Source organism: Anser cygnoides, chromosome 3 (genome assembly GCF_040182565.1).
Source record: "Anser cygnoides isolate HZ-2024a breed goose chromosome 3, Taihu_goose_T2T_genome, whole genome shotgun sequence".
Classification (NCBI taxonomy): domain Eukaryota; kingdom Metazoa; phylum Chordata; class Aves; order Anseriformes; family Anatidae; genus Anser; species Anser cygnoides.
The window spans coordinates 45,155,190-45,181,936 of record NC_089875.1 but is presented as its reverse complement, the minus strand read 5'-3'; the positions used below and the strand labels follow the sequence as shown (position 1 = coordinate 45,181,936).

The following is a 26,747-nucleotide window of genomic DNA, read 5'->3' as shown; positions in this document are numbered from 1 at the left end:
ATTTGTTGTTAGTACCACTGAAACCCCCTGTATCTCAAAAACACTGAGTGAGAGCTGGAAGGATTTATAGATGCAATTCTGTGAATCTGGAAACTGACCTTGGTTAGCTTTGTACAACAGAAATCAGAACTGGTAACTGACTGTTCTGTCTTCCTCTCCCCAACACCCTTACGGCAGACATGTTCTGAGCGATGCAGAGAAGTAAGGTACCAGATTCCCTTTGATTTTAATGTGAGCTCAGCTTTAAAGCCAGTATGGGGTGGGGAGCATGTGGCTCAAATAGTGAAACTTTTAAGTTAAAAGACGCCTTAATCTTTACATGGAGCAGGGGTGAGGTTGGGGTTTGGAGGGCTAGGAAGCCACTTGAGCTATTAGGCATAAACAATCCCTTTATACCGGATAAAAGATCTGGAACAATAGTCTCTAAAAGCTCTGCATCTGACTGGGGTAACTCCATTGCTGTCAGCTTTCAAATAGATAGCCATCAAGGCTTCCTGTAAAGATTTTTTTGTAAATCCTGATATAGGAATTATCAGGGCAAACTGGCAGGAGGACCATATTAAGGATTGTCTGCGTTTGTGGCCCCGAGAGGCTGAGGTAGTTCATGCAGGTCCCTAAACTACACCAGATGCCTCCACCCTGCCTGAACTGCCTTGGAATGGGAGGGCCTAAAGTTGGCTGAAAGATGTTTTCGAATGCTTTCCACAGACTTTTGTACTTACATTTTTGGCTGCGGTTCCCAACTCCAAACTCATGTTTATGGTACATAATTGAAACTCTCTTCACTTTTTCTGATGATTTGTCATAAAGATACTAAAACTAATCTTTTGTGTTTTAATTTCAAAGAAGTAGAGCAAACAAGTCGTTGTGAAGTACTTCCTATTACTTAGAACCCTGACCACCACTGCTTCCAACTTTTATGCAAGTATCAATGCTTGCACTCGACTTACTCACCCAATTCTGTCTTTGTTTAGGTGGAGCCTGTCCTTCTGTGAAAGAGTGGTTTGTCTATTTCGGAAATCCTCTGCAGCAGCCAGAGGTGATACAACCTGTGCAGCCTCCTCTTCCAGGTAGAATAAAAATGTGTTTAAATCTGAAATAATGACATCACTAAAATCAGGTTGGAAAATATATCATCAGATGTTTGATATGGTATCCAAAATGATTGTGGAGAACAAGGAGCTAAATTAGAAATGCTGCATGCCTGTAATTGCTTTTAATTGCCCTATGTAATTATACTAGGATTCCGCTTTGAGCTACATTTTATTACTGTGTCTTGTTAAACCTGGTGCTAATTCAAACATCCATTCGAAAATGCAAACAATTCCTTAAAGGTTCTAAATGCTGCTCTGAGGCCAGTATAAGTGGTGTGTAGGGCCGTATTAAAATTCTCCTATTGAGCTGTTTGAGAGAATGTGTTAATGAGATTGGTGGAGAATTTAAAAAAGGGTCATTTTAGATCACTTGAGACAACCCAGAAGAGAGAATCCAGTTTCAAATTAAAAAAAAAAAAAAAAGTAGTTATCTGTTATCAGTTACTTGTTTTTGTGTAGTGTCTTTTACTGCCTTAAGCATCAAGTGTTTTGTGTGTTCATATTTTCTTTCCTTTGATAAAGTACAGATTCTTAAACACTCCTTGTGAAATCAGTATTATTAGGAATGTATTTATGAGGAAGTACGCTAGTTAAAAGATTGGGCTTGGTGTATGTCACTTATCTCGTTATCACTAAATGGTTTGATGCTGTCCAATTTAGCATAGGAAATAAATAGTAGTGTATTATTGTTGGTATTTCAGAAGGAAAATTGTTGTAATTGTTAATTTGACAATGCTATTGGACTTGTAACCCCTCTACCTTTATTCTCACAGCTGTATCTCTCTATCTCTCTCTATTCGACCATTAGCATGTGGATCAGAAGCTGGAAGTTTTTTAGTTTTTATATGAAATGTATTAGTTCCATTGATATATCAGTGATACCTTGTTGAGGAAAATGCCTTCACTTCTTTGTAATGAACATAAACATCAAGCTGGAGCATGCTCTTTTTTTTCTTTTTTTCCCTTTTTTTTTTTTTGGGGGGGGTGCTTTAGAAGCTACCTGTTTGTAATTTTCTGCGGTTACAGTAAATTGTCTCAAAGTATCCTAAGATGGTATGTTTATCTTCATGATTAAAAGTCGTAATATTTAATAAGAGTCTTCAAATTCAAGTATGAAGGAAGAACAGCTGATCTGAGATAGCAGCCTTTTCAAAATCCTTTTGAAAGGAACTGTTTGGAAAGAATTGAGTTATATAAACAAAGTACAAACAAACCTTCATTTGATATACAGTAGTTTCACTGTCCAGTAGCCCTGATATGCTATTAGAAGAGTGATTATCTAATTGACTTGATGATAGCATGAAATTGCTGTGAAATTTTCCAAATGGATATGAATATGCAGGGTAAAAGTTGATTTGTCTGTTCTGTAGAACTGTTTTATTTCAGCATGTAATGGTCTGGGAGCATGCGTTTTTAAAAACAAACAAAAACTCAACAAAGTATAAATGATACCTATGTCGTTACATTTCTGTTTGCATGGCAGATATACTGTATTTATTGTTGTGAAATTTTCTTTCCCAGATAGTATAGTGCCTTCCTCCTTTCTTGGAGAGGAATGTGCTCTGTTTCTACTGCCCTGCAACATACTACACACAGAATCCGCCTTCATGTTGACAGTAAATAGGATTTCAAATTACTTTGTTTGTGTGCAGCAAATGCATATCAGGAGTTTGTAAAAAACAGCATCTTCGGAGACATAATCTTTACTAAATCAGTAATGAAGGACTGTTCTAGCAGACTATTAAAAAAGGGGAGGAGGACTTCTGGTGTTTATTTTTAGTGCTCTGTTGTCATTCCTTCAGCGAACAAATATTTTTCTAAAATTTTTGCAGTCCATATTTGTATGCCTTACATTCGCTCATGCATCTTTTATTTTCCACAGCATGACTTTCTAATTCACCAAATAAGGTTCTCAACAGCGCATCACATTTTTCAGACAGGGATTGTATTTAGAGCTCACTTGAAGAAGTTGCTAAAGGAAGTTGGAGTTCAAAGCTGTCAATCAAGATCAGGTTACTAAAAAAAAAAAAAAAAAGGAAAGAAACCTTAATAGAAACTATTCGAAAAATTACAGGTGCAGTCAAACTGGGAAACTTCTTTGTTTTATATTTTTGGGAAAAAACAATAGCCTCATCATCACAAGTATTTCAGTAGTTCATTGTTTAGTAATATGCTGAGAATATATGTGAATTCTTGACTCTGTCGTGTTTGATTTAGATTAAAAAGTCTGAACAAATATTATTTGATATTAATTTTGAACTATAATGTATATCACTAAATATAAATTTCACATTGGTCTTAAAAAAAATCCCACTGATAAATGGATTTTTTTGTGTGTATAAAACAGCAGAACTGTCTTGCATCTAAAAGGCTTGCAGGTAATGTATCAAATGTAAGGTTTTTTAATGAAACATTGAATCCTTAAGACTTTAAGGTGGCAGTTTAAAATATGTTTAAAGTACAGGGTTTATTATGTGTGTGTATTTTTCTTGAGAGAGAATCTGCTGAATTGTCATCCGCGCTTGCTCATGTTCTCTATCTCCCTTCTGGAATGTTTCCTTTCATTTGAATGAATGTGGTTGTGATGTTTCCCACACACTGACAAAGCACTACTTAAATTGATAAAATAAAAACAAAATTTGTCTCTGAGAAATGAATTTTTTTTAGAAGGTCTGTGATCTAAGAAATTACTGTTTAACATCCATATCTTGTGAAGGTAGCCGATCTATTTGATGTGTGTGCCGTTTGTTATGGAACAGGAGGTTTAAAAATCTTTACTGGGAAAGTATGAATTCTGCATTCCATTTTATTTCTGAAAACATGTAGGATATTTTAGCTGGTTGTGCATGCAGACTACTTTATACTTCAGGAGTTTGGATATACTTTCAGTCTTCTAGTCATTACATCTTAAAGGAATATGTCATGAGTATGCTCAAATTCAAATTGCTGTCTTCTGAATGCTTCTTTAATGGTCAGATTTAATTTGCATTTGGATTTAAGGCATCTTGAGAATTGGCCAAGGTTGTTCACAAGTTAATGATGAGCATTCCTGTTGAGCATTATAACATTTTTATAAACTGATCTTTGTTGCTTAGTATTTGCATGAGCATGTAAAACAAAGAAATGTTAAAGTTCTATTACTGGTGTTATAAAATGAAATTTCAATAGTTATTACTTCAAACAGTAAATGAACAGTAAATAATATACATTTGTATCTATATACAGAATGATGACATGACATAAGTCGGTATGAATGTGAGGGTCACCTTCATATAAGCCCGAAGTTCAATGATATCATATTGTTAATGCATTCCACAACTTTCACAGGCATTCCATATTTGTAAATCAGTTATTGAAGTTAAAACAAATGAAATAAATATTTGTCTTCCCTTGAAGTGCTCTTATTTTTCACAATGCTTTCTATATGACAATGTCTTTAAATGTATGAGTGAAAAGGAAAAAATAACAAATTACTTTTCTCTCACTTGTTGTTTGTCTGTGTTTGTATTTAAGCAAGTACTACTTCTAGATTTCCATGGACGTCTTTGTGATGCTCTCTTTCTGGGAGTGCCCAAGGACTACAGATTGCACACTGCTGAATACAGTTTTCACACAGTTTAGTGCATGTTAAGAAGAGGCATAATCATATGCAGCGTTTAAGTCTCTCTCTGTAATTCATGGGACCTTATGGCTCCTATGACCCAAATAGCATAGATAATTTTCTCCTGACTAATCTTTACTGTAAAGATGTATCTGTTACACTTTTAAGCATGTTTTCTTCTGTTTCACTCCCTTTTGTTTTTCAGGTTTGCTGTTGTTGTCATTTTTAAGTTAATTTAGTAAATATTTAGACGTGTTCAGTAAGCAAAATATTTCTCATTCCTTTACAAATAAATTTCTCTTTTTCAGAAATGTTTTTATAATTGCTGTAAAGTATGTAGTGAGGTTGCAACTAGAGCAGAAAACTGTTTTGGGGGTCTGCTGCGTATGAATTTAGGTCTGTTGCTGGCTGTACATGTGGTCATGGGAAAGTCATTAAACTTCAGAATATTTGTTCATTTTTACTGATCTTTCATTTAACGGTTAATAAATGTCTCTCTCTCTCTCGGTTATGACATGGATTTAATTATTTGTTGAATGCATTGAGACCCTTTCATAAAAATAATGGTTTTGGCAGGTATGTTCCAAAAGGAGGTAGTGTCAAGTTTTCTTCCCCAGAGTAAATAACTCATAATTCATCAGTACCTCATTTTCCCAGGCGCAAGTTGATGTCACTTCTGAAAGTATAACGAACTGTTTATGGAAAAGATGTCTTGAATTTTTTGTTGAGCTCTCTCAATATAGATATGTAGCCTTGATTATTGATGTAGTTCATGGTTTTACTCTGAAGGAAGAAAAATTTCTATTATTAGGTATACCCTTGGATGCAATTCATTTTTAAAAAGTACAGATGGAAAGAGTACTTTCCTTTAACTGATTCTTGGAGTCTTTCTCCATATGTGGCTGAACGTGAACTTTTGGGAAAGCAGAAGCCATCAAAACTCTTTGAGTTTACCTACTTAAAAATTGTCTCCCCTTACAGTTGGTTAGCCTTGATTGGGAAAGTTGGCTTTGTTTTAGTTTTATGCATATTATCTTTGCATATCTATTTCTTCCTCGAAGTCACTGTGCTGTTCCTTTTTTATTTATTTTATTTTTGTTTTTCTTTCTCAATGCAACAATTACCACTATCAAAAACAGCAGTCTGAATCTCTTACGGTGCTGTCTATACTGGTCCTGTTGCTGCCAGTGTTTGTGATACTGCTAACCACATGTCTAACCCAAATCAAGCTATTGGTATTTTTAATGTAATATGTATGTTTTCCTACGAAGTAAGGTTAAGGTTAGAAACTTATGGATTGCACAATGATAGCTCTTTACATAGTTAAAACTTTTGAACAGAAAGTTGGTCTTAAAAATAGTAAGACAAACATACACCAAGGAGATGAAGAAAGAAAATACCAAGAACTTTCTAGTTTCACCCTCTCTGAAGAATTAATACCATTTGGTAAATGAGTTTTCTTGGCTAAATAAACAGCATCTATGTAGATTCAGCACCTTGTCACTTTAACCATTTATTATCACCAAGTGTTCCTAACTGGACTACAGCTGCTGCATGTCACACACAAAAAAAAAAAAAAGGTGTTACCAAATGCAGCGTAATTGGTCCACATTTAAAATTCACACCTTTTTATTTAACTACAGAAGCAGCAGTGTTTTATGGTAGGGTTCTGTCTTTAATTGGGATTCTTAGGCATAACCAGTTAGCTGGTCTGTTATTTCACATGCATTAGTGTTTATTTTGATAATGGACTAAATGTAATTTAAATGGGGAGCAAATTTTACATTAGTTCACACGTCACAAGTTGGGAGGTGGCAACATGGAATAAATATTAAGCATTTAGACACCGTGGTGAATGGTACTATAGAAAAGCCTGAAAAGATATACATAAATGATGATTGTTCTTTTGCATGTGTTTGTAGTAATGTTTCATACAGTAGACTAAAGAGTATGAACTGCTAGATAGCCTTGATTTTTTTTTTCCTTCCCCAAACTTTCTAGTGAACCTAGTGCAGAAAATCGTGCCAGCAGTGTTATGTGGAGAGTGCATGCCAGTAAATGGTGTAGGTGGCCAGTTTGTTTCTTAAAGCAGGTGGTTGTGAGAAAGGCAATTCTAGCATCCTGAGGGGATCTGATGCACTGTTGCTATGAGAGAGAAGAAGGATGTGGTTGTATCCTGTTGAATCATTTTTTATGATGAAACTTACCTCATTTAAAGCTCTGGGTCACCAAGGAATAGCACACACTTCAAGGCAAACGTTCTTGCAAAAGCTAAATATCTGTTGTCTCAAGGTTGTATGTGTTGTTGTAACAGTTGAATTCAGTCCACTCTGCTTAAATGTTGCTGTATTTGATACAATTTGGTTAAATTAGAGGCCTTAATATTTTGTGTTTCTTTCAAATGTCAAGTTTTGTCAAATACATTTTACTGTCGCTCTGTGGTCATTGCGAGTGCCAAGAGCAGATCAGTTGTTTCCTTTCAAATTTTACTTAGGAAAGCATGTTTTATCTTGATGCTGCCAAGATAAAATAATGGATTTCTTTTGTAGGTGGAACACCTAATTTGAAAACACTGTGGTTTGCCAAGGGACCTGAAGTGGAAAAGCAACGGTACAGTACATTTCTGGCATGCTTTCACCTTCAGGATTTGATGGAAGAGCTCCAAGCTCTAGAAGCACCTGTTGCAGGATTCTGCTGCTTGGTGGCCTATCTAATGCTGCAGGTAACTGGGACAGTTACTGCTTCTTCAGCTGTCATCCCTTATAGGTGTGATTGACTAGTAAACTCTTTTTTGTTGGCCTGTGGTCAATTTTTCTCATAATCTTTACTGTAGGCATAGTTGATCAAATATAATAGTACTGCATTACAGTATTTTAATTACTTCATTTAACATGCATCATCCTGTTTAAGAAACACTTATTTTTTTTAGTAGTTCATAATAACTCTCCCATGCCCGTGACAAAATCCCTTGGGCAGTTTAACGGACAAAGTGTAAACTGAGGGATTTCCCACCCTTTTGGGGACCCGTTTGCAAATTAGAGCTTTTCTTAGTGTTTCCTTAGTGTCATCAAAAGGAGACATCCCCTCAGGTGACTATGCAGGCTGGGCAAACAGGCAGTATAAATATTTAGTCAGCTCTCACTATTTTTTCACACTACTTTGTCAATCTATTCCATTTCAAGCCAGAATTGAGAATATGGTTCTGCTTATTAAAGTCTGAGTAATAGGGGATCATTAGGTAGTAGTTTTGCTATAATTCTAAATGCTTGGCAGCCTGCAGACTACCTTAATTGTAATAAAAAGGAATGCAAGATTAAATGCAATAACACTTCATTATTTATATTTCTCTTAGGTATTTAATATGTTGTCTGTACTTGCCACCTTTCAAATGGTGATCTCACAAGTAGATTTTCCTCTCTAAGGATGAGAAAATTAGAATGCCTTTATCTAATCTGATAAGCTTTGTTGCACTTTTTCTTACTCTGAACTGTTTCGTCTTTTGTTTTGCTTTTTCATACTTCACTTGCCTCAATGACAGAATTATAGTGTTGTATGATGCGTGAAAACAGGATCTCTGTGGCTTTTCTGTTCTTTTTCCTTCATATATGTTTGCGCAGACTTAGATGACACATTGAGGCAGTATGTATGGGAATTCTACAAATGATCCATGTAGCTCCTTTTTTCTTTAATCTTTGCATAGCAAAATATTAATGGAAAGTTTTTTGAAGATCAAAGTCATGAAACAACATTTCATGCCTTACTGTTTCAATTCAACAAGATAAGAATTGTGTACTTAGCTTGAAAAACATACTTTAAGTGTTTTTTGTATTTGGATATGGTATGTTTTCACTGTTTCATTCATTTATCATGCTATTCTATGTACCCTTTCATAGCATGATTACTGAATTATTTGAGAAAGGTTTCTTTAGTGGCATTAAGAAGTTGAGTAACATGATGGAACACCTACAGATGTATGGATTGATCGCAGCATATTAATAAAATGAAAAAAAAAAAAGGTGTTTAGGGATATGACCTTCAGAATTTATTATCCAGTGGTTAACATTGAAAACAAAGAGGAAAAACAGCTTTGCAGCTTGTAATTTCAGCAAGAAGACTAGCAGAGAGATCATGTTAAAAGGGCTTAGCTTGATGGAAAGCTTTTCATGGCAGTACCAGTTTCTCAACACCTGTCCCATTTTCCTGATTCTCTTCTGCCCTCTGAGAAGCATAAATACAATCTACCCTGTGAACCAGACTAGCAAATTGATTTGGATCAAAATGTTTTTCATTGCTTAGTTGTTTTTAACTCTTTTTTTTTAGTTCTCTGATGTTGTTGTCCATTTGTTTTCATGGTGTGTTTGAAAGGAAGAGCAAGAGTAAGTGTCAGAAGCCATGCTTTGAGCTGGCAATACTGCCTCCATTTGTTTTTGTAGCTGAGAAAACAATGCTTGTCTAGCTGTGGCCTAATTCTTGTCTTTACACTTCAGTCTTGAATTTTTATTAAAGAGTTAAAGGGGATTGTTAACTCAAAGGGATTTAAGTTGCCTAATATTAGGCTTCCGTTTGAGGCACACCTCCATCATTTCCGTCAGGTCATATGAGGGAGAAATAAACTTCTCAACAATTTTGTTAGATATCATTTAAACCAACTTAAAACTGGTTTTTTTGTTTTTTTTGAGGAACCAGCATACTGACCAACCAGGCTTCCTCAAAGTGTGTGCCATAACAGCATATAAAGCGTGATTTAAAGAGTAATTTTTTCAATGAGGGTACTTTTCAAATACACTCCAATTGAGAAGAAAAATAGTGAAAAAATGACAATAAAAAAGACATTTAAATGTCTTTTAAAATGGTGAAAGTAGTGAGTCACTTCAGAGATAAAACTGTAGAGCCTCCAAAGAAAGGGGAGATAGAAACAATATTTTAAGCTCCTACATTTTTAGAAGAAATCTGACAATGCAAGTGTGATTACTCACTGACTTGGGATACTGAATAAAATATTTCTCTAAAGAAATGTTTTGACATTGGTAAACATTTTTATTGGTCTGCTCTCTTGAGGCCTTTTTTTTTCCTGTTGTATTTGCAAGAAGACTTTGACTTACTTTTCTTAGGACAAAATTGTGCAAGTATTAAGAATTGCTCTGTATATATAAGTCACTTTTTCTGTTACTGCAATGGATAAAATTTGCAGACGTTGCCATCTACACAAAGGTGACACCTGACTTGAAATACAGGGTGAAGTAGGGCCATTATCAGATCTTAGCAGCCAGGTGGAGTTAATGAGTACCAAGGAGCAATTGGAAACTTAAAACTTCTCAGATATCCCTTACATTATGCAAGTTTTAATAACTTCATAGAGAGGAAAGTATTTTACAATGGGATAAGCAACAAGGCCTGATGAGAAAAGCAAAATAAAACAACTCTCAATAGTGGTTGAGTAATTTATATCTTGAAGATTACTCTTAAGCAAATAAATGAATGAAGTAATCATAGATGGCTTCTTAGTGTTGTTTTGTGGTTTTTTTTTCCTGTTCATTTACATCAATATTTTTATTTTCTCACCTTCATTCTTTTTTTTTTCTTACTTTGTAATTAATGATAGCCTTAATAGAAATTCGTAAGAGATTGAAGTGGGATATGCACAACATTCCCTGAAAATCAATCTGTTAAAAGACAGACAAAGCAGAGTTGTAGGCAGCCTTTTAGCTGTATTGTAATCCCACATTACACACTTCCTCACTTTTTGCAAGACAAACCTTCCCTCAAGTTCCAGCTGATACTGAATTTCAATGCCTTGTGGATCTCACTTAGAGTCCTCTTTGTAGCCTCAACAATTGTAGCAGGTATTTTGTCTTGTTGCACAAGTATAATTTACTGTTCTTACAGAGGAAGATGATCAGAATTAGACAGTCAGGGAGTCAGTCCAGCTGCTCTAGAGGCACTGTCTTTCCTCTGAGGTTGACCATGTGCATCTACAAAATCCAAGAATACTTTTTCACATCAGTAAATGCCGCATATTCTCCCTTTTCTGGTAGAATTTGAGTGAACTGTTACAATAATTTAGAATTTTCCTTCATGTTTTCTCACTTAAGCATTTTAGGTGTAGTTTTCTTAGAGTTTTGAGTTTTTCTCACATCACTGTGTAACCTAGTGAAAGAATCCAGGTATGTTTTTTTCAATCCTGAATTTTAACTTAAAATAGGTAATTGAAATAGTTTAGATTATTTTTTTAAGTTTTCAACAGGTAACCATGTAAGCATTTGAAATAAATCCTAATGTTCATCACATCTGTGGCTCATTGAGGTGGTTTTTATTTTGGGGCATGGTTATAGAGTGATTTTTTGTTGGTGGTGGTGGTTTTTTGTTTTGTTTTGTTTTACTATGCTCAGCATTATGGATATGAAGAAAATTCCTGTAATTAAGAAACTTCAAGGGAATAGGAGAAGGGAACATGTGAAGGGTGGGCACTTTGTTTGATGAGCGGAAATCATGTATATATGCTATACATGGGTATGGTGAGCTATGCACTTCATTCAAATTGTGGAAGTTTTTTGTTCTATGTAAGTATCTTTTCCTAGACAGTGCATTCATGGTTGTCATAACTCCATGAGGTCATTGACTTAAATCAATGTCTTGATGTGCTTGAGAAAAAGAGGGGCCAATTTTAACAGTTTCTCTTCAGAGCCTTCAAATAACATGTTACTTTCATCTCTGTTTTAGGTCCATAGCCTGTCTCTGGAAGACTTAAATGCATTTGTGGCTCTCGTTCTCTGCCTCAGAGGAAAGTCAGCGTCTCAGCTGGAGCGTTTGCAGGTATTGATTGGAATAACTGAGTAACATGAAATGTTCATGGTAACTCAGGAATAAATATTCTGGGGAGAATTCTGTTTTAATTTTTAAGATATGGGAATTGAGCATCACAGAAAATAGTAGGCTTTTAATGTGGTACAGCTACTTTGAATATTTATATTTGTTAATCATGCAGAAAAATCAATAGAAGGGACATTCTGTAGTGGTTGGGATCCTAGGGTGAGCAAATTAGTCTCAGGTTTCTTCCTGACTTGGTTTCTGGATGTCTAGCCAATGGAAATTTTTTAACGGTCAATCCCATCTTGATCTATTGCTTCATTCCTTTTTCCTGAGGAGGACAGTGTTTCAGGACATCAGTTGTTTGAAAATCACTACATTTAATAAAGTTTGGCACTACTTTGTGTGGCAGAACATAAATCCAGCTAGAAAAAATGTCTTCTTACCTAATGTGGTCCACTATAGTGAAGACCTATTGAATTACTCTATAGAATATTGGATTGCAGAGAGCTATTCTGTGTTTTTTTGTTTGTTTGTTTGTTTTTTTTTTCCCATGTTGGTGTGGTCTAATCACTTGAATCTTGTGATTTGTGGATCAATTTTTTCCAGTGCAGTCTCGAAGTAGGATAGTGTATTTATTTATTACTTATTTTTTATTAATGTGTAGCAGGGAATTAAAAGTTAAGACAGCAGAAACCATATGAATTATGTAATCATGGATGCTTGTAGAATCAGCTAGAGAGGTAGAGACTTTATATATGAGCAGTCAATTAAGTAAAGATCTTCTTGTGATATGTTAGTAATAGCACTGTATTGATAAGGGCAGAAAGAGAAGATTACCTAATATTTACAAGGGCTTCTAGAATTTGCTTTTAGATCTGGGACCAAACTGTAGTAAGTTTTGAAGATAATTTGGAAGATACTGACAATGGTTAAGGAAATGTACATTGTAGCAGTGTTTTTCTGTACAGTGATTGCAGAGGTTCAGCATGTTCTCTTCCATGTGCTGTGTAGTCATGAGACTAGAGGGATGAAGGTAGGAATTCTCAGTTAAGATCTAAATTTCATGGCTGTCAATTATTCAAGAGTTCTTTTAAAAATTTTATACACTTTGCAAATCTGTTTTCTCCCTTTCCTATTTTCTTAAATTCACATGTGGAAAACCAGGTTCTTAGATGGTTATTGAAACGGAGTCATCTAACTAGTTTTTCTTGTATATCTGATTATGCAAGAGTATTTTCAAAGTCATAACTTCAGATTGCATTTGAATTATTAGCAGTGTACAGAACAGACTGCATCTGTCAATGGATATTTGAGTTGTGGGGTTACTTAAAAAAAAAAGGAAGGGTCAGAAATGGTTGGAACTTTAGTCTACCTTCTCTCTGAACATCTTGTTTATATTTCCAGGGAAATCTTTGTTTCTTTGAACAGGCCATGTCAGAGTTTTAAAAGTCCTTTTTTGTTAATAGTAAGGTAACCAAACACTCCTGTTACTGTCTCTTGGTTTCTAGTGCACAGAGACCAAAATAACAAAAATGGTGTGATTCCAGTTTCATTAATTGACTCATTCTGACAGATAACTTTTTTTCCTTCCAAATTTATTAGACATTTGTTCTTTAGGTAATCAGTGGTAGATCTGTGTAACAAAAAGGAAGCAATGAAATGAAAGCAATATGGAAAACAGCAAAAATGTAGGATTTATTTCTGTCTTGAAGACATTATTACACATAATGTTGCACTTACTGTTGAGCATATCATTATTTTATCAAGTCTGACATGGCAGTCATTCAGTAAAAGCATAAAGGCAGCCAAGCGTAATTAGGAAGTATTGAAACAATTGGTTATAGATGTGCCTACAGGTGCTATTACGTAAATTTATGTAAATCTAAATTATGTAAAGTGCTTGGAAGTTTATTCACTTTGATTTGGATGTCTTTGTTCATTCATTCATGTTGTGGTTCTATGGAATTATAAATCTGAGTTTGGGATGCTTATTATTGCATCCAACCATGTACTTACCAGCAGTCATTCTGCTAATTGAAACTTGTTCACAAAATTTTGTAACTTACAAAGCCTATGGAAGATCAAGTATTGTCTGTTCATCCACTGCTGGCATAAAAGTACATGAAACATGAAGTTGGTGTTATGCTGTATCATGCACTCTACCGAAGAAGACAGTATGATGTTGGGATTGAGTTATGGTTGACATTGGCAGGTACTTTCAAAAGTTAAATCACTCTGCTGCTTATATCAGCACTTCATGCACAAATGCATTCTGCTGTGCTAAAAACCAACAAAAGATTCACACAATGCAGCTGAAATATTTGTATCAGACTATTTCTTGTCATTCATAAAGCACTTCCTAGTGCTTTCTGTTGAAATTCATCGTAGTACCTTTGGTAGATGTTCAAGCCAGAATAAATCCCTATAAAGAGAATAATGAGGAAAAGATTTTGGCCTGTTTCTATTCTGAGGATGTGAATAGATGAATAACAGTTCGAAAACTTTCCCTTGTTACATTTGAATTAATCTACCTTCCTGTGTTTTGATGACTTGGATCTCCAAGTGGAAAATAGTTGCTCTTTGGCAGTTTGATGCATATCTCCTGAATTTTCAAGTTATATCATGAGAGAATGTCATGTTGGATGTATTGCCATAAAAAAAGCTTTTCTCTTTCATATCAAAAACATCCTGTAATTTTGTGGTAGGATTGACTTTAATATATATATGAGGTGAATCTCACTTCACTGGAAAAGTAAAAACTGGTCTGTTTCTCATTTCTGTGTTTCTGAAAAGTGGTGTGTAGATGAACTTTGTTATATCCTGTGAAGTTTCTCTTGGAAGGACAGGAGACTCTAATAGAATATTTTATACCAAATATTTTAATAATAATCACAGATCAATAAAGCAAGCATTCTGAGAATTGCAATTTAAGCAGGTCTTTTTTTAGAATTCCACTTCAGAATAGTTAAAATGTTTTTAAACATTTCTATGTTTGTTTTGTAGATCTGCAAAACTGAATTATGATGATAACTTTATTTTAGTAAGTATGAAACATGTTATCAATAGATATTTAATAGTTTAAATTTCTATGTTTAAAATCAGTAGAGGACCCAAATATAATAATTACACTATAACAAGTACACTAGTACACAGCTAATAAATACACGAGCCTCATAGTAGGAAAACAGAAGAACAGAGTACTTGTCATACTTTTTCTTCTCCTCTGAGAAGTTAAACAAGATCCCTAGGAACAACTTAATAAAGTTTCAAAGAAGTTACATTAAACTTAGCCAGCATCTACAAATATTTATGAAAATGTTTGCTTATTTGCAATCTTGGACTTGTCTCTACATTTTAAGTAATAATTCAGTATTAATATTTACTCCTTATAAACAATTCTGTGAAGAACACTGATTTGGTCAAAGTAGTTTTGCTCTGTTTCTGCACAAGAGTCCATTAGCAAATATATTTGAGCAGAAGAAAACAACTTCTACTGTTAACATGAGAGAAAATGTAAATAGAGCCTGTTCTCATGTGGTGATCTTTTCAGCCTTCAATTCCAAATCTGCTTTCTGATGTATGATCCATATTTCATAGTTAATGAGATCCATAAGTCCACAAATTCATTAACAAATGTCTGTGGTTTGAACAAAATGGGTGAAAGCCATAAAAATACAGTTTATCTCATGCTGAAAGAAAGTGACCTGTGGACATATAACTAAAATACACGATGCCATTTTCAGAAACTAACTGCTTAATATTTATATGTGAAGATTTGGTTATTTTTCAAGATCAATGGTTTCAAAATACTGAAATGTGCATATGATAGACAAGGGCTTTTGTAAATTCTTTTTCTCTTTTTATTTTTTATCTAGTTTCCTTGTACATCCCTTTTATGGTATATTAACGTTCTGTTTTGCCCAAGCCTCCCATAGAGCTTATACATAAGGTCAGAATTAAGTTTTGGACCCCAGGTTGCCTATTTCCCTTGTTTCTATTTTAATCTGGTGTGCTGTTTTGGCAGAAAGCCCAGAGAGCCATCAGTCTAACTTTGCAGCCATTGCAGAGAAAAGGAGGCACCAGCAGTCGTGCTTGCAGTGTTGTTTCTTACATTGTGCTAGCCCTGGTTGTTTACAAGTGCAATTATAGATCATCTTTCACCTCTAACGCATGTAGAACACTCTTCAAATAGGAGAGGCCACAGTGAGTTACAAACAGAAATAATACATTTCTTCTAGGATTTCTTCAAATATGTGAACACTGGTATTAGAGGTGGAAAGTTGTGAATCACGTATTTCTGAAAGTCGCAGCCAAAGATCAGTTTGGAAAATTTGGTTAAAAAAAAAAAAATAATGCCTGGAAATTGATAGATGAAACTTGGGTTCTGTAAATGCTTTTAAGAGTGAAATGTATGTCATAATACACGAAGAAAAAGTTAGTAGCAGATGCGTGATGGACATACGCATCACTTACTGCTGGTATTTATGGCATCTGCAAGCTCTTTATAGCTTTGCCATAACATATCCAGTTATGCCATAATATCTACTTTGGACTAGTTACATCTTTTGTGCTACTCATAAAAGAATCTGTTTGGCTGTGTATGACATATAAGAAAGTCAAGCCTGCAATGTATATCTTCAATTTTTCAAGTGCTTTCAGTTACTTGGACAGTATTACTGATATTAAATGTGGACAGTCATAAAGTCTTAAATGGTAAGTTCCAGAGAGTCTATGCAATTTGATTGCAAATGGACTTTCACAAAAAAAAAAAAAAAAAAACAAAAAACAAAAAACCACACCACTAACAAGCATTACTTCATTAGATTTGGGAACAATTGGAGGAAAAGAAAAAAAAAAAAACAAAAACTCAACAAACTAGTTTGACAGGCAGAAATAGCTTTAGCAAGAATAGTAGTTGTGTAGAAGGTTCTAATATTTTCTGTTGTGTGGTGCAATAGAAGCAGAATTACTTTGGTAATGGTATGATATCAATATTACACAAGATAATTTTTTTTTTCTCAAGTGTTTTCCTGAGGGATACCTAGCCACATACATGCAAATAAAGTAGTATGTTTTAGAGTAATGTGTAAGCGTCTTAGTTAGGGTAACTCACACTTCAGAAGAATATTGCTAAATCTACTCTGTATTTTTAACTCAGTATTTTTTTTCTCCCCTGCCATCCAAACAGAAAAGCATAAATAATACCCTGACTCTGAATATTCCAGAATTTGTCTTTGACCTATTTGGCAAGCCAGGCTACATTTGTCAACACCATTAGATGTGATACTGTTCAGACAGACTCCAAACAGCTTTTGTAAGCAATCTACATTTTTCAAAATCCAATTGTTTAAAAATAAAATAAAAATTTCTCCAGGAGAAATAAAGTCATTTCTGTCTATGTTTACTGTACCTATATGGCTGTTTCCTATAATAATTATTTACTTGCAGTCTAATTGAATTAAGGAAAACATAAAATACGAGTAAGAATATTGTAAAGATCTCCTAGATAAAACTCTCTTAGGATATGCTTTAATGATATATTTTTGGTATTAACTAAAGAGGAATTTTAATGCATTCCCAAATGCTTTACTGAGTCAGGGCTTCATATTCCCACAGAACTTGCATCCAACAATACTGTCTTTAAGATGATTGGTGAGATTGTAACTGGTCAGGTGGGAGCAAGGGTGGGCTGAGGTGGTTTACTATCATTGCTTCAGAGCCCATTCTCTCATATTATGCAGTCTTTAGGATTTTCTCAGAGTTCTGGGCTAATCTGGAACAAAAGTGCAGTAGTATAGGATGTGATTTCACACTGAGATTGGTTCAGTCCCTGTTCAACTGCAGAAATAAAACTTTCTTCTCATTGCCTCAAGAAAATCTTAAGTGAATCAGTCCAAATAAAAAGAGTTCAAGTCTTCGAGTAGTTAAATTAGTTTGGTTTTTAAGCATTCCAAAAAATTTACATGGTTAATCAAGAGTAAGTTGCATCAAATGAAGACAGCAAGAGAGTACCTGATTGTGCTGAAATTGTTGAAAACCTTTCACATTCCGCTAAACAAGTTCAGAGAGTAATCAGTTTCACACTGGGAATCCTGCTTATATTAAATCTATATATTAAGTCTGAATGTATTCAGGTTTCCATACTCTGTTTTTCTCCTGTTAACTGTATTTTGGCCTCTCGGGCCTGCGTGCCTGCTTCAGTGTGCTGCCTTTGCTCTGCGAGACCTATTATTTTCTCTAATAAATGTGAAGTGGTGTATATGGCTCTAATACTTTACAGGCAGTAAGAGAACTATGAACTTGCACAGATTAAACATCTGTGCAAACAGAATTATATCTCAGGAGCTCAATTTACTCACTGTTTACAGTATTTTTTGCAAGTCCAGTATCTAGATCTCTTGGTATTTTCAGAATCACCCTTTGAAGTTCTGAAGAAATCCAAGTCCTCTTGGTCCTGTTGTACAGACAGCTGTCTCTACCTTTCTTTGCTGGTGTTGATTCATAAACATATAAGAAAAAAATTTTAGGCTGCCATATTCGACTTGCAGACAAGATTGCTGTTCTCCCCTGCTCCCCAACCATTTTCTTCTTTACCAAGTTGGATATAGTTATTAGTATTTTTAGAGTCTGCTTCCCTGAACATTTTTTACATTTGACATAATCTCGAGTATCAAAATTCACATAACTGTGTGAATTCTGTTATGTGTCAGTGGCACGGATACAAACCCCAGCATGACCAGATCAGCTCTTCTACCTTCTGAAAAAAAATAAAATAAAATAAAATAAAAAAATATTTAGTTGGATATTGCTTATGGAGAAAATCATTGAGCAAGTGCCTTAAACCAGAGGATTTATATTCCTTTTTGTGGAAGAGATCTTGCCTTTTTTTCCATAATCTCATGGGCTTGCAATGCTTTTTTTTATGAGTTTTCCCCTTAACTGTCATGTAGCTTATTAGCAAGGTTTCAACAGTAAGGAAATAGAAGCAGGGTTTCGGTTGTAAACTGCTTGCAAGCTTTATATAGCATAAAGGTTACTTTAAGGTAAAAGGTAATCTGGCATTTCAGCTGAAATTACTGTTACTTTTTAATCCATGCTCAGTAATACTGAAGAAGATGAAATGTAATTTTTGCTAGTGCGAGTAATAAAGATCTCCCAAATATCAATTGAGCAAACTGTCAGCTTTCAAAAAAGAAAGAAGTTACTACAGAGAAGGAAATACTAATTTCTGGTATCAACTGATATTTTCCTGCTAGGTTTGTATTGGTCTAAGTACCCGTTTACTCACAAGACAAATAGTTTTCACTTCCTTGCATACTGTATTAGAAGGAAGAAGCGGTACCTGAGGGCTGGAGCTGGTGTTTGCATGGCAGAGGTGGGGTTGCTCTCCGTTGCCTCTTAGGGCTGACCTGACTCACCGTAGGGCAGGTGACGGGCAGGGGCTGAAGCTGGGGAGGGAAGGGAGCATGCCATCAGGAAGCGGTGGCACCCGCGCACCTGCCTGTCATCTGCTTCAGGCTGCCTGCACCTGCCTGCATGCCCCTGTCACGCCTGAGCAGGAATGCAGGCTGCACATCTGCCTGGCCTGGCCCTGGAGAAGCAGATGGCAAAATGTAACTTGGGAGAAGCAAAAACGTTTCCCTGAAATGATCTAACATCCACATATAGGTGGTTGGAGAGAGAAGATAAAACAAGCCTTTAAGCATGCGGTTACTGGGTTTCATAGGATGTACTGGAATTTATCGAATGGCTATGGTAGAGATGTTCAACGTGAAGAAATCGGAAACAGCAAGGCTAACCAAAAACTGATTTGCGCTCTTTCTTTTCAAGTGTATTGTTGATTGACATCATCATTGTCCAGGGGTTAAAAGTCAAGACAGGGTCCTGTTCCTATCTGTTGCTTCTTCTATGACTTTGGTCAAATTGTTAAGGTTTTTCTCCCGTTTTAGTTTTTACTTGTAACACTCATGCAGCCAATAATCTCAATAACAGTAGTTCTAAAACCAAAAGTGCTCTACAAATGTGCTAGCTTTTATTATTTTTTTACTGTGTTCTTAACATTCATATTGGAGTGATGTTGCACATATATTCTCCTCCCGTTCATCTTCATTTGACATTTCATTCATGACAATTTCATTTGACACTAACTGAACAATAGCTGAGATGAGGTTGAAGGAATGTTTTATAAAAAAAGTGGAGCTATTATAAGAGAAAGATGGTGTATACATTATAATATTCCTTACCAGTGTTGTACGTTAGCACCTCATGACATCACCACTTGCTAAGACAACTTTATTCTGGTTTTATAAGTGAGAAAACAAAACCCACAGAAAATAATGCCAGATCTACAAAGGTGGTTTTGTTACCTCCAAAGAAAATTTGTAGGTATGAGCAAGCTAAATGCAATTTATGGGGAGATTTATTTAATTGCTCAGAAATCTAATCAGCATGTCTAGAGTAACACCAGCACTAGTAGAAAGCATATGCATATTAACTAAAAAGGTACATTACATTCAATTATGCCACTATGTATTCACCTGATTTAACACAAGCAACATTCAGTTCCCTGCACAATAAGAAATAATGTATGTATTGGTTTTAGCAAGGGCAGTTAATGCATGCCTAAGGATCTTTTCCTGTGTAGCAATAGCTTTCTGCTTACTTATTGTATATAGGATACAGGTCCTTTCACAGGTCACCTGAGATACTGTTGTGTTGATCCATGGTTTGATTTGTCTTGGACCTGAAGATAGTCCTGAAATAGAGTAGACCTGCTCTTTTCTTCCTTAACCTGTGGACTTAACACCTGGAAAATCCGTTAGCCAGAACTGTTTACTTTGTACCCTATCACTTCAAAAGGTGAACCTTAGTATCAACTAATCCTGTGGTACAGCTGCTTTACTATACAAAGAAATTGGAGGGGGGGCAGGGGGGGAATAGAAAAACACTTTATTGCGCTGGCAAACAGTATTTGTTCTCCTGGAATTCCCTGTACAAACCATCTTGGTTCACTGGCAGTTTCATTTATACCAGATGTGACGTTAGTAACAGCTGTCATAAGCTTTCTTGGAAGGTGCCGAGCTTCAGATATACCAAGTAATTAATGCCTGATCTAAATCGTGCTGAAGTTCATCAGTCTTCCTGTTGAACAGAAACAGATCAAGCCCCTAAAAAGTGTATACTCAAAAATTAGAGAGGGATTGGTCATACATTGAGACAATTAAATAAGTCTTGAATATCTACTCTGACTCCAGGGAGAAAGTAAGTTCTAGCTTGGCTAATTAAGCCTTGGACAGTTTTAGCAGTAAACTCCCACCTATCAAAATTTCTTTGTAGTTGCAATGATGTCTTAATCCACAGCAACAGTTTCACAGTACACTGTTAAAAAAGTCCACAAGAGAGGACACCAGAGGGTGGCACATGGAAGAGTTGTACCCCAAACCAGTTAGCATTTGCCAATGTAATCTGCTGCTGTGGCAAAGGTAGCCAAGTACATTCTGCAGAGCAGTTGTGTCGGTGGCAGATATTTTACTCCTAAACCTTTTTTATGGACTAGTCCTATGATTAAACAAAGGGAAAGGGCCTGGGGTAAGGCGTGGATGAGGTTTTTAGATTGGGAGTATGGTTAAGAGGCAGGTGATGGTAAATGCAGCCCGTAATTTAAAATGTTTTGTTCAAGGAGCTAGTCAACACAGAGTAGAATACAGAAATACAGAGTGAGGGTCAGAAATTAAGGGAGTGGAAGACGTTTGGGCTTTGGAGGCTTGCATTGGGAAGTTGCTGGAACTAAGAAAGGAAGGCAGCCTTTTGTACAGTTCTTTAAGTTGGTTGTCTCTAATAATGGTCTCCTAATAACTTTTGAATATGTTGGCTATTTTCAGGAGGGTTTGATAGGGATGGAGAAGTCTCTGAAAGAAGCACATCACTGCAGATTTTCTGAGGTTCGGAGAGCCCATCGGTTGCTGGTGCAGGCGTACCAGGAGCCCGTCAGGAGCTTGTCTCCCATCAGGGGCAAACTTTATTTGTTGCAAGGCAGATGGAGCAATTCCATAATTTTTAACTAGCATATGAAGAAGAAGAAAAAAAAATATATTGAACATGGGAATTTTCAAAGTCCCAAACAAATAAATACATTTTGCTACTTAATAAATCCCATATTATCTATATGAGAGAAAGGTGAAGAAGTTCAAAGATACATCACTAAAAACACAAACACGTATTTAAAGGTAAAATCCCAGTGAATCCATTTCTGTGGAAAGGATGTGGCTGCTGGCAGGGTCACAGTTAATCGGTTAGCCTGATGACTGTAACTCAGCGTTTATCTGAATGATCTGTAAATGTCACAGGTATTATGGACTGCTATTAGCTGTGTAATCATTAGATCGGAGTCTAGCAATTGTACAGTTGTAGTTAAAATAAGGAAAGTGATGCTATTTTAATTTTTTTCTACAAGTGATAGTGCACTGTCCATGACATATCTGTATGAATAACTTGAAAGGGCTCAACTTCTTAGCTACTGTGGTAGTCCTCATCATGGAAATTTGAGTTATGCTAGGCTGTGCTGTAGATAGGACTTCAGAGCTCTGATAAAGACAGGTATTTTTGAAAATGAAACAGGTAATTAAAAAGCAGTCTTTCTGCAACCAAAGGGGATTTTTATCTGGTTGTAGACTGGTTAGCAGTAGTATTTTTGCTATTATTACATCTGGTGCTTAAAGGTAAAAGCAATTTTGAAGCTTTGTTTAGGTTGACTGCATTGAAGTTTTTGGCCTCCTGTAAACAACAGTGTATCACTTTACATCAAACTCCTGATAAAACCCAGTAAATAAACCTTCTTCAAGGTATAAACACCAAACAATTGGGTTGTTTACTGCCCAATATTTACTGTGAAGACTTAGAAGTGTTTAAGAACTGGTTTTGCTAGTTTCTGTCGCAGCAGAGGCCCTCACAGGATCTGCTCCTCTTTCCAGACTCCCTTTTCCTTTGCACCCGCCTTGTTTAAGCAGGAAGAGCTTAACTTAAGCCATAATCTTTTTTCAGAATAAACCTTAATCGTGTTTTCAAAATACCAGCACTTCCCTCTTCCTTCAGTTTGACAGGTGAAGGAAGCAGGTGAAGCGCTACGCTTCCAGCCACCTATTGCACAAAGCTGACTGATGCCAAGTAAACACACTGCTTCGCCAGCCTCTCTCTCTCTAGGGTAACACTCCTTAAAATCACCACTGTTGCACTGGTTTAGCCTATTTTTTCTCAAGAGCAGAGCATATCGTTCCCATGCATTGGATTTATCGTATCTTTGGACAACTTGCACTGGGAATTCATGCTAAGGGCCGAAGGCAAGACCTGGAATTCAAGCAAGGACCCTTGTCTTTAGCCTGAAAAAATTTCCTCAGCAATTCTTTCCATTGTAGCAAATCCAACTCCAGTGAAGTGGTCCTCATTTGACAGTTCGTCTGTTTATGTTTGAACCACAGCGTGCCTTGCCTCTCCCAGGCAAAGCTAGGCCTTTCTGTTTTAATGACAAGTTCCTGAGATAGGATCTACCTGCTGCCTTTATTGCTCAAACATAAACCGCCTATGGTTAAATATTTGATCTTTTAAGACACAGGTGGGTTTGAGAGCAATAATACATGAAGTAATATACTGATAATATACTGACTGAGTTCAAGTGGGTTTAAAAAGAAGTGGTTAAACTAGGAAAGTACTTATATTTTGATCACCATCACTTGAATTCCAGTGGTTTATTGCTTGGATCAAGTTACATTGATTTTAAATTATAATTCTTTAATTGATTAATTTTAAGCAGAAATTAGCAAGTACTAACCTGTCCTCGAGTGCTGTGTTTTCCTTTTTATAACAGAAACACAAATATTCTTTTGAGGAAAACTAAAAGAAAAAGAAGTATGCCATTTTAAGTCATATCTTTTAAAATCTACATTTTAAAATGTTAACCATATTCATATCTTCTATATTCAAATAACCACAGGAAGAAGACAACAGATTAGGGAAAAATGTGCAAGAACAACTTTAACCCAAGATTCAATATTACATATATATATATATAATGAATGTATGTCCCCAGAATGTTATTAAAAATCTTACTAAAGGAACCAGTTCTTAAAAGAAATGTAGTATTTGGAGCATTGAGGTACAGATGAAATGTAAAGTAAAGAAATATGAAGTTATTACCATATCTATATTGTTCCTGTTTTCTAGAAATGAAGATAGTGAGAGAGCTTTACCACTGGTTATGCTTCTGGCCCTCGTTTGTTTCTTCTGACATTAGGCATATTCAGAGACTTACCCTTACCTTTTAAGTGTGGTAGAGCCTATTCATCCTTTTAACAGAATTTGAACCCTCAAAAATCTTCAGAGTTTTACCATTCCAGGTGAAGGAGCTGCAAGGTTGGTTGGTTGTTTTTGCCATACTCTTTTCACACAAAAGTGCAGCTTTTGAAGCACATACAAGAAGTTCATACCTCTCTCAATGAAATAATTTGTGAATTCACGAAGAAGTCTTATGGGTCTAAAAATTCTTCCTTAAAGCACAAAGGTATTTTTACATCCTGAAAATGTGTTTTGGTCTAGATTTGCAAACTGCTCCTGTGAGCGAATGCTTCCTGCATGCAGAGCCTCTCTCTGTGGTCAGTGGGGATGCACGCGAGCACAGAGATAGCCTGAGCTTGTGGTCCATAAGCTGAAGCACTGTGCAGAGCAGAAAAAAGCATGGCCTGAGATCACTCCCTGAGGATGGCTCTTCTAGCAAAGACGTTTCTCAAATTGTTGTAAGAAATGTTGACATTAGTGATGTGGTTACTACATTTCTCTGTCTCTTTTCAAATTGGGTTATCAGTTCGGCTCAGGCCTTGTAAAGCACGGTATCAGTAACCTCTGATGCACTGCTATGAGAGGACTGTGACCTTGGAGTTCTCTCCTCAGTCTTCATGTGGGCAAATTGGAAGAGTAATCTTTGTTTCCCCAGCCCTGAGTGGTAGGAGCAGCAGCAGGAGCACAGCAGAGGCGGCCGGCGCAGGAGGAGCAGTTCTCACGCACCCCTGGGCTCCCTCGCACAAATGTCATCAGCTGGTGGTAAGAGTAGCAGCAGCAGGATCACAGGGGTGTATCTCAAATGATTCACTGGGGTCCCGAGTTTATAAAAATAGGAAAAAGAGCAGACAGAGTTTCCAATAAGAACTAATCTCTAGGGTGTAATGCCCTGGAAGGCAAGGCTTCTTTTCTTTTGGAATTTTCCACTTATCGTGACGTCTTTGCATTGCAGACACCAAGCAGTTGTGAGCATTCCCATGGCAAAGCAAGTCTGTGGTTTGCCATGTGCAGGGGCTCATTGTTATAGACTCGCTGTGCTTTCATTTTCTTTGTTTTTCATTGCCAGACATAGAAAATAGAAACTACCCTTTAGTGAATGTATTTCCTGTCTTATTAAAATAAAGAAATCACTGTTGATAGCTCTTGCCACAGTCTTGCCAATATTGATTTCTATGAAAAAAATAAGCCTTCCCTTCACCCCTGTCCTCCCATTACATTAGTGCTTAAGGAAAGGTCTGGATTGATGTCCCTAGACAGTGAAACCTTCTACCTGTAAAAGCTGTCACCAGCAACTTTCTTTCATCTTTTTAACCTGTATGCCTCAGCTGCAGTTGGAGAGCACAGCTGGGGTTGTATTGGTAGCTCAGGCTTCATACTCACTTAGGCAGAAGAAACAACTGGTAGCAATGGCAGTACTACACTGATCTCCAGTTTGAGATGGCAGTCAAACTGGGACCTCAAAGTCCCTTTCTATATTTGATTATTTTGTGCATCACCATCAAAAGCAATTTTTTTCAAATTCCCATTTAGACACTTGTTCTGCAAATATCTATGCAGTTGTTTTGCATTAATTTGAATAACATAATTGAAGAAAGTTGGGTTAATCGCATACTTGTGTTGGGTGTATGCTTAGAGCTTTCAGAACAAAATAAAATAAAGATTTGAAATCTTTATCTTAAAGATTTGTGGCCCAGATGGCATCTAGCTTCTATATATAGTATTAGTAATCTGTCCTAGCAGCTGTTTTACATCCTCAGTACCAGTGGGATTAAAATGGACAGTAAGAGCAGATCTTTATTAATAAATGTTAAAAGGTGTGAATTAATAGTGATCTAGTACACAGGTGTTAAATTAGAAGATGGGAAATTTCTTGCTGCATATGCCAGCATTTACTATTTTCTTTTCAGCAGCTTAAATACCTGCTTTTGCTAGTCTCGGAAAGTATGTTTTCAGCAATTAAATTTTTTGATGTTGTCAGTACTTACTGATAATCCAATGACAGAAGATACTGATTTGTGTGACAGGGAATAAAAAATAAATATCTATAGTATCCATGTTAAAGCGAATGTTGGTTGTATGAGTCATACCAACACAAATTTGGCCAAATTTGATGCAGCTGATTAGCGTGCAACTGTTGTTCTTGGACTCTGCTGCTAATTTCAGCTTGATATGTCCATTTTCCATATAGCTTAAACAGCAAAACTTCACCTTTATTTTGTACTTGTTATTTAGTATTTGTCAAAGCATTTTACTGAAGTTATTTGAAGTTCAATTTATTGCTGCATTGCAAAGGAGACCAGGGTATATACATCCTGAAGGAACTGCCTGGCTGGATTAGTTTACAAAAAAGGGAGTTGTGAAGTTTCCCAGCAGTTCTCCCTCACTGGATTTGCACTCATAAAGTCTCACTTCAGTCACAAACCAAACAGCTTCCATCTGAAAGCATGAACTGACGTGAACTAGTTTCTGAAGAAGGTCTAGAGATTTGGCCAGGTGATCAGAAATGACTGAGTCAGTGTGATTTAAGCATCTCTCTGCTGCAACCTAATGACTGTCCGCATGGACTCTTACAGTCTACTTCAGTACAAATAATACTGGTTCATTTAACCACATTCCTCTTTTAAGTACCTTTCAGCATTGTAAAGTGCTTTGCAAAAACCTGCTTTACTTGCCAGAGCAAGAGAGTTTTAAGTGTGCATGTAGTTACTGGTCTCAGCTGGGAAGATGATTACTAACAGCTGGAGGCAGTAACTTCCTGAAATTCACAGCCTGAAAACGAGTTTCAGCCTCCCATCCTGAAAATGCTTTTATTTTAAAGCGGGTAATGGGGGAGGAGAAGAAGGTCTTCCTTACTGAAGTATGAAGTGTCACAGTAGGTGAAGGATGGGCCTTTCATTTTCTAAATGACTGCTCAA

The 26,747-nt window shown here is 36.1% G+C and overlaps 1 protein-coding gene across 5 annotated transcripts in view; it reads left to right on the top strand.

The window, feature by feature from the left end:
• Positions 1 to 26,747, top strand: part of FAM120B (family with sequence similarity 120 member B) — a 60,912-nt gene that overhangs the window by 18,127 nt on the left and 16,038 nt on the right. For all 5 annotated transcript variants that reach the window (XM_013194653.3, XM_048045949.2, XM_048045947.2 and 2 more), the window contains 3 exons: positions 975 to 1,070; positions 7,245 to 7,417; positions 11,416 to 11,508. In XM_013194653.3, coding sequence (XP_013050107.2) covers positions 975 to 1,070; positions 7,245 to 7,417; positions 11,416 to 11,508 — 362 coding nt within the window. The remainder of the gene's footprint in view (positions 1 to 974; positions 1,071 to 7,244; positions 7,418 to 11,415; positions 11,509 to 26,747) is intronic.